Source organism: Lutra lutra, chromosome 9 (genome assembly GCF_902655055.1).
Source record: "Lutra lutra chromosome 9, mLutLut1.2, whole genome shotgun sequence".
In the NCBI taxonomy this organism is placed as follows: domain Eukaryota; kingdom Metazoa; phylum Chordata; class Mammalia; order Carnivora; family Mustelidae; genus Lutra; species Lutra lutra.
The window spans coordinates 74,502,607-74,510,762 of record NC_062286.1 but is presented as its reverse complement, the minus strand read 5'-3'; the positions used below and the strand labels follow the sequence as shown (position 1 = coordinate 74,510,762).

The 8,156-nt window shown below is 41.9% G+C and overlaps 1 protein-coding gene across 1 annotated transcript; it reads right to left on the bottom strand.

Annotated features, from left to right (window-relative positions):
• Positions 1-1,453: 1,453 nt before the first annotated feature.
• On the bottom strand, positions 1,454-6,843 carry LYG1 (lysozyme g1). The gene is made up of 5 exons (XM_047747078.1): positions 6,776-6,843; positions 4,699-4,803; positions 3,373-3,566; positions 1,783-1,915; positions 1,454-1,587 (listed from the first exon to the last, which is right to left on the bottom strand). Exons 1-5 carry the CDS (start codon positions 6,816-6,818, stop codon positions 1,469-1,471), a joined length of 594 nt encoding a protein of 197 aa, XP_047603034.1. The 5' UTR covers positions 6,819-6,843; the 3' UTR covers positions 1,454-1,468.
• Between the last annotated feature and the right edge of the window lie 1,313 nt (positions 6,844-8,156).

The following is an 8,156-nucleotide window of genomic DNA, read 5'->3' as shown; positions in this document are numbered from 1 at the left end:
CACATGTGGTTGGCTATGATCCCCAACTAAACTGTGTGACTTAGTTGTTTCTGAGGCCACAGACTCTGGTATAGTCTTCATGTAGTGCTGAGCACACAGTAGTTGCTTAAAAGCACTTCTGCCTCAAATGATGACAGTGATCCTAAAATGACACTCTGCAGAGTGTTGACATCCTACACTTGGTAGAACAGGACACTCATTACATTGACAGAACACACAACCCCTTAAATTAAATAATTTACCAGCATAGTGCTGGGCAGCGTCCTTGAGGGCGATTCTGACTGATAAAGCACTGTCCTATGCCTTGGCTCTGTTAGTCTTAACTGCCTCAAACCAGGGAATAATTTAGCTGAGTTGAGGGAAGTTGGGTGCGGGAGAAGATTCTGTGGCCCAGGGTCCAAAAAAGGAGGTAAAATGAGATGACAGAGAGGCTCTCCTAGGGCTAAGCTGATGCTGTGGAGTTAACAAGTGACTCTCCGGGGCAACTGGGTGGCTCAGTAGGTTAAGCATCTGCCTTCAGCTCAAGTCATGATTCTGGGGTCCTGGGATTGAGCCCTGTGTCGGGCTCCCTGCTCAGTGGGAAGCCTACTTCTCCCTCTGCTGCTCCCCTTGCTTATGTTTTTTCTCTCTCAAATAAATAAAATCTTTAAAAAACAAGCAAACAAAAAAACCCACAAGTGACTCTTCTGAAACTTTTCCACCCAGCAGATGGAGCTAGCCACCATCTCACCTTTTTCTCATCAGAAGTTTTCAGTGAGGGGTGCATGGGTGGCTCATTCAGTTGGGTGTCTGCCTTGAGCTTAGGGTATGGTTCCAGGATCCTGGGATGGAGCACACACCCTACCCACCATGAGGAATCCCCGTTCAACTGGAAATCTGCTTCTCCCTCTCCTTCTATCCCTCCCCCCACTCTCTCTTTTAGCTCACTCTCTGTCTCAAATGAATAAATAAAATCTTAAAAACAAGTTTTTAATTAAAATTTGCAACTATGATTTTTATCAAAGAAATCAGTGATGGAGTTTGCCAGATAAAATACCAGGTACCCAGATAAATTTAAATTTCAGATAAACTGTGAATAATTTTTTAGGATAAATGTGTTCTAAATATTGCATTGGTACTTACACAAAAAAATCATTCATTATTTACCTGGAATACAAATTTAACTGCGCTTCCTGTATTTTTATTTGCTAAATCTGGCAATGCCAGTCAATGAGGAAGAGGATTCATTTCGTGGAAATCCACATTGCAGCTAACTTCCATGGGAGTAACTGTAAGGAGACACAGTCCTTTATTTACACACTCACCACACCACAAAATGCAGATAATTCCTCTTTTAATGTGCTTCATGTTATTTTCATGACCTTCAGGTCAAATTCAGATTCACGGGTACAAGCCCCATTGGCTAGTTTTATCTGTGTAACAGCTGAGGTCTTCTATGTGATAATGACCTTGGATTTGCTCTGAAGCATTAGAAGCCATGTCTCTTGAAGTATTTGGCTCGGGCAAGGACATCATTGCAGAAGTCACAGCTCAGGTCCTGGCTGCTTCTGATGTACTCAGGAGCTCCAGCATAAGCACAGAGTCCACCTGGAATTTTGTGAGATCCGTTAATGCTGACCTTGTAGCCCCTCATTGCTCCAGGGTCTCAGCGGTTAACTTAGATTCTCTTTCCTAGTTGTTCATCAGAAGGCAACTGAGGTTTTGGGGAATCTTGTGCAAGGTCTTATATTTGTTCTGATTAATTCCATGCTGTGAAATCACCAAGTCCTGTGTTACACTTACCTCTTAGGTACTGATCAGAGTTCCAGGTTGGAAACCGCCTCTGGATTTCTTTGATCCTAACAGTTAAGACCTCGGTTATCTGAGAAACCCGGGACTCGCTGATCCAGGATGTGGGAGCATAAAGACCAGGGTCCTAGAGGGAGAGAGGCAGAGGAAAAACGAGGTAAGCCATGTGGGAGGGTGACAGGACTTAATGGGACCAGCACTGCATTCTCATTTCCCTCCTTTTTTCTCTCCTCCTCCTTTGGCCAAACTAATGCCACCTCTAATCTCCCTTCGGATAAACAGTAAAGCTACAAGGTTTGGGCAAAGGAAGGATGAGCAGACATTTCACAGCTGCTTCATTGTAATGGTGAGGAGAACAGTTGGAAGTCAAGGGTGATAGAGGTAGTGTACATACCAGTCTGATGCCCTCCTTCAATGCTGCAAGCACAAGCCTTCCAAATAGGTCAGAAAGGGGATTTTCTATCTGTACTTGTAATTCTCCTTCCAGATCTTCTGAATTTCTAAAAGTACTTCTAATTTTTCTTATACACCTTTGTTTCAACATATTTAGAAGAAATATCTGACTCTGGAGAATTCTTTCATCTTCAAAGTAGATGGAAGCATCATTTTCCCAAGAACAAGATTTTACAAAGAAGGCAGAGTGCAAAGTGATGCTGACCCTAACATTGCCCATGTTGCTCTTAGTCCTGGTTCGGCATTTTCCAGCTGCCATGTGACTTTGCAGGAACGACCCTCTCCTTGTAAGTAAGTGGTTACTTCCTCACTTGGAAATGATGGATTGCATGCCTTCCCCCTCATCCCATCCTCATCAAATTATTGGATGGGGTCCCAAATCAAAAAGATAGAGTATTTGAAAGTACTTTTAAATTGGCAGGTGTCATTCCAAGGTCTAATGGGAAGCCAGTTTAAATATCACTGAGGAATATATTTTCCTAAAAGCTTAAGAAATGACTGTACTACATAAAGGCTTCTTAACTGCTGCAACAATGATGTGAAATACAATAGAAAAAAATCACTGTGCCACTGTCTCCTTGCTATCACCGATTCCCCCAGTACACAATTAATTCAACTGTGGGGTTAATGCCCAGTTCCCTGGGAGACTTTCTGGGACAAGTGAAACCAGGCAGAATTTGTGCAAAAATAAAGCTGGATCTTCAGAACTAAGGATTGTGTAGAAAGAAGACAAAGGAGAATGAATTCAGTATTTGCTAAGAATCTGCCAGATACTAAGCATGTTTTCATAACGTTGCATTGAGTCTTCATGAACAGTTCCAGGAGGCTGGTATTTCATAGGTGAGGAAACTGAATCCTAGGGAGATTAAATGAGGTCACATGGTAGCAAAATAACAGAGCAAGTATCCAGAATAGGGTACCATGGATAATATCCTGGAAACACAGCACAGTTGATTCTGAAAAGAAACCATGGCTCACGAAGCCATGATGTTGCTACTGGTATGGAATACCTTTCACTCTGTGTCCCATGCACTGTGCTCCAGAGTGTCAACAACAACAAATGTGAAGATGTCCCCTTAGCATTGTGCCATGCAGCACGACGGCCATATGCCATAACTGACAGGGGGTTACCTGCACAGCCCCGATGTTATCGCCCATGTTGCCCACATTGACCATAATGTTGCCGCCATGAGACTCCCTGGACAAGACACCAGCAATCACTGCAGGATCCACACAGTACTTTTGGCCAACAGTACGAATCACGGGCTGGTATCTCAAGAGGTATGGCATGTCTATTTCAGCCAGCCTTTCAGAAGCACGAACTCCTAATGCAAACACAGAAGGAAGGATGTGGCTGGTGTGACTTATGCTGACGTGGGAGCTCAAGAGAAGAGAACTCACACTCCAGGTATCTGGGTAGTGGTCTAGGACCAAGAAGTCCTTGCCTCAGTCTGAAATCCCTTGTGGCCATTCCTAGACCTGAGAGTATGATTCTCCTCCTTTAAGCTTGAGTTGGCATCCTCAGAGGCAATGTTCTTTGTGACTGCCAGTGCCCCTTGCTGGTCTCTCCGTGGCTGCTCTGGCCCATGCAGGACAATTCCCCGGGCACAAGCACACTGACTCCATCCTAAGCACCCCAAAGAGAGCTACCCAGCAAAATGTACCTGTCCATTAGCTACAATGAGCACCATATATAAAAGAGAGATTCTTCCAACGCCTTCAAGAAGTCATTGGATAGTTTTCCTGACAGATTTGCACACTCTTGCCCACCTTTCCACCCTAAAGTGACACTAAGAAATTGCATGAGCTTAAATCTTCATAAAATAACAAGGATACTGGGCAAAATGAAAACCAATGCTAATTTACCTGGCTAGCCCACTCACCTTATAAGCATTTTTTTTTTTGGTTTCAAAGTACTCTCATCCACATTCTATCAACCTGAGTTTACAACAAAATTGTAAAGTGAGTATTTTTTTTTTTAAAGATTTTATTTATTTATTTGACAGAGAGGTCACAAGCAGGCAGAGAGGCAGGCAGAGAGAGAGGAGGAAGCAGGCTCCCTGCTGAGCAGAGAGCCCAATGCTGGGCTCAATCCCAGGACTCTGAGATCATGACCTGAGCCGAAGGCAGCGGCTTAACCCACTGAGCCACCCAGGCGCCCCTAAAGTGAGTATTTTTAACCCCTTTCTGTGGAGGCAGAGGAGAACTAAGTAACTTGTTGAAAAACCAGAGCCCACACTCAGACAAGGTCTTTGGATTCCATGTCTAGTGCTATTCCTGCCACTTGGTAGTGTTGGGTTGTGGGAAATAGTGGGAACTGAAGGGGGAAAAGAGGGACACATGGGTGTGGGATATCAAGGGAAGGGGCAAAATCCTGTTAAAGCCACCCTTGCCAAAAGGAGGCATCTTCCGAGAGAAAGAAGAGGAGGGGAGTTGGACAATGAGATCATAACCTACCACAGTAGTTCAGGCCATGACGCTTTCCAATCCCGCAAGAAGCCCCAGGGGTCTCAAAGTTTTGGATATTTCCATAGCATCCCCAGTTGCTGCTTTCAGATAAATCTACAAATTGAGAAATTTTCAGCCTAAGGCATTGAACAACTTTGATCATCTTCTGTCCACAAATGAAATGCCATTAATAAAAAGAATTTTACCAAAATCAGTAACAACAAGAACTTCACTCTGAACTGAAACACTTTTGAAATTTACAGTACAGTGACTAGGAAATTATCACAGAAACCTCCTCAATACTAAGTTGTCACCTCCTATCCTACAGGCATGAGCAACTGTTGGAGCAGCTATACTCCTTGCAAAAAGCCCTGAACTATCCAGTGCTATTGAGTTGGTGTCTTGGAATCAAACCAGAGGATCTGTTCCCTGTAAGTCGTCTTCATCCTCTATCTTAGGTAAACCCTTAGTATTTCTTCTCCTTCAAATATTCCTGTCTGGCTGGTCTGGTGAGATATTTATGGTTGTTCTAGAGAAACATGTACAAAGCCTGGTCTTCCCCAGGGTCTCAACCCAGACACAAAGTAAAGGCACAGGGACTTGGAGCTGGCTTTCCCTGGATGTGTGTTCTTCTAGATGGGGGTGCCTAAGACAGCAAAGAGTGGAGGACATCTAAGGGGGCACAGGACCAGGTCTCCACAGGGGGCTCCCTCTTTCCACTTCTTCCTTTTCGGTCTTTGCCTTTCCATCTCTCTCTCTCTACCTACTGCTATCCTTTCAGGGAGGAGAGATTTTTCACAAAGGCCACTGAAAAAAGGCATTCCCTAGTATTCATAATTCAAACTAGAAGTATGCATGAGCAGTAATGAGCAGTAACGAGAACAGTAACGAGATACCTACAGGGGGCAGGAAGGTGCCCATTGAGAAAATCATCTCACTGTGATAAACCTGTAAGGACTCCTCATTAGATTACTTTTTTTTATTTGCTTTATTCTTTGCTCATATCATCAGATCTTAATGGTTTGCAAGTCTTTGGTGACAAATCCATTGCACATCATCATGTGTGTATTTTATGTTCATGTAAATGCCTCTTAAGTTTCTATTTTCTTATTAAGAGCTTCTTGGAGTTGACATCTGAAGATATTAATATTTTGGAGTAAATGCTTCTACTTTACAAACTTTTGATAAGAAATCTGAAAGAAATGTGGAGATTGAATGACCAGGTTTTTTACAAGTGTACCAACAATTAAACAACCCAATGTGTTCTTTTATATTTTTTAATTTATCTTTATAACTGGTGACAAATACCCTTAGTATTGTAACAGGTTATGTCATTCATTGCTCTCTGCCCCATAGCCACTCCGTAGTCACATTAGATACTCCTTAAAGTTCCATATTCCCAAAATATATTTTAGAAATTTAAAAATACTTGTCAAATAAATGGATCACTCAATGAATGAATGAATGTAAGACCCTATCAGAGAAATCATCAGAATTTAGAGCCAGGAAAAAGTTTGCTTCTCCTGAGAAACTATGCTTCTTCCTTTTTTTTTTTTTTTTTTAAATCAAAAGACATGTACTTTTCCATTTTTGGTCTGCAAGGGACCTTAAGACCAAATCTGAAATGCAAGCATAGCAATTATGTCAGCTTCAGTGGTTAGCTTAGTCACATGTCCTTGATCCCCTCTGTGATAGTTTACTATTTGAAATTACATTAGTCTTATTATCGTGAACCATCTCAATCCTCTTATGGAAATACATGGTCTGTGAATAACTTCAGTAACTACTTTTGGTGAGATAGTTTTTATAGAGGGACAATGAGTACTTAACAATGATGTATATTTAAAGTCCAGTCTCCAGCAATGCTGGTTTAAACCTACTCCACATTCTGGAGAGCCCCCTCCTTTTGTGGGGCACCTGGAAAGAGGCCATTCATCAGTGGCTGTTAGTAAGTCCAGTATTTATTGGACAACTTAAAAGAAAAACAACATTTTCAGCACAGTTGCAAGTATCAGAAATACCATTCCGTTCCTATGCTTATCCTTCCCATCTCCAAGGTTGAATGGGAAAAATTAAATATACTCACCAGTAAGGGCAAGAAGACCCAGAAGCAGCCACAGCACAGACATTTTGATGAGCTGGCTCTACAGGTCCTAAAATGATTTTAGAATAGAAATTAGTTCAAAGATGTGATAACATCCATTATCATCAGAACAATATGTAATGTTTCTATGGAAAGAGGTAAAAAAAGAAAAAAAAAGAATAAGTTTCCCCATGTCTGAACTAAGAAAAGTAATGATCTGAATCATAATGAAAAAAGCAAAAGTAGGACTTGTGCTCCATCCATCCTTTGAATTAACTTAAATATGACGAGACTCCTGCTTGGCTCACAGAGACTCACCAGACCATTGAGCTACTGGAGAGAATTATTTCAGAAAGCCAAGATACTTTGATTCTCAACACTGAGAAACATAGTGACTTGAGTCCAGATCCTGAAAAGCAACTTTTTGGTGCATGTGCCTTATCTCAGTAGTAGAATTTTCCTTATCAAAAGATAATGTGAAAAGGAGAATTTTATATTAGTGTTTCTTTTCATTTGGGTTCTTTTTCTTTCAGTGTAGAGAAAAGGTTACATATTCCTCAGTATCTTGGAACATACTCTGCTTTGGTTGGAGGAAGGAATTGGTAGACCTTTCCCGTTGCTCTAATCCCCAAGCCTGGGAATCTCAGACCATTTTGGCCACCTTGAGCCATTCTCCACATTCCCCTTCTGCAAAACTCCTGTGCAGGAGAACACCTAGTCAAATCCCCAAAAGTCGGGTCATGGGCAGGATTAAACTCATATGGTGCTCGCTAGATGGAAGAAGTGGTGACTGATCATTGGCATGCATTTACATTCACTCATTTTTCTCTCTTTCTCATCCAACCTTTTCTTTAACCACCCTCCATGGGTATAAAGAGCTTTGGTTCTCCCACTAGCTACCAAATGAATACACAAATGTCAAACAGAATACGTTATAGTTGACCCCAGGCAATGCTGAAGGATCTGGCCTCCTACCCCCAAAGCCTCCACCTCCCCCCAACCCCCCACTGCAGAGTGTTCCCAACCTCTCCCTGGGTCTGGAGAGCCTGGCTACCTATCATTTTGAATTATTACTGTCATTATAAGTAGGAGTAGGCATATAAAGTTGGTACTTGGTACTTTCTCACCTCCTTTGCTTCAAGGTTATTCTTATGAGTATTTCCTTCCAAACATCCAGAAGGAGATTTTGTCTCAAGATAAAGCAAAGGTATCAAGGAATTCATTTAAATTACATCTTATGCCAAGCATTTGTGTGCTTCTCAGATATAGCCATGTTTTTGTTGTTGTTGTTGTTGTTGTTGTTGTTTGTTTTGTTTTTCTTCCCTACAATGTTGAAATGGTCCACCTGATTTCCCTTAGTTGAACAGAAGATGCCATGCTCAGT

Coding starts and splice junctions, on each gene's coding strand:
- LYG1 (XM_047747078.1), bottom strand. CDS start 6,818: ATGTCTGTGCTGTGGCTGCTTCTGGGTCTTCTTGCCCTTACTG. Junction 3,567..4,698: donor TCATGGCCTGAACTACTGTG/GTAGGTTATGAT, acceptor TGTTTGCATTAG/GAGTTCGTGCTTCTGAAAGG. Junction 1,916..3,372: donor ATAACATCGGGGCTGTGCAG/GTAACCCCCTGT, acceptor CTCTCCCTCTAG/GACCCTGGTCTTTATGCTCC.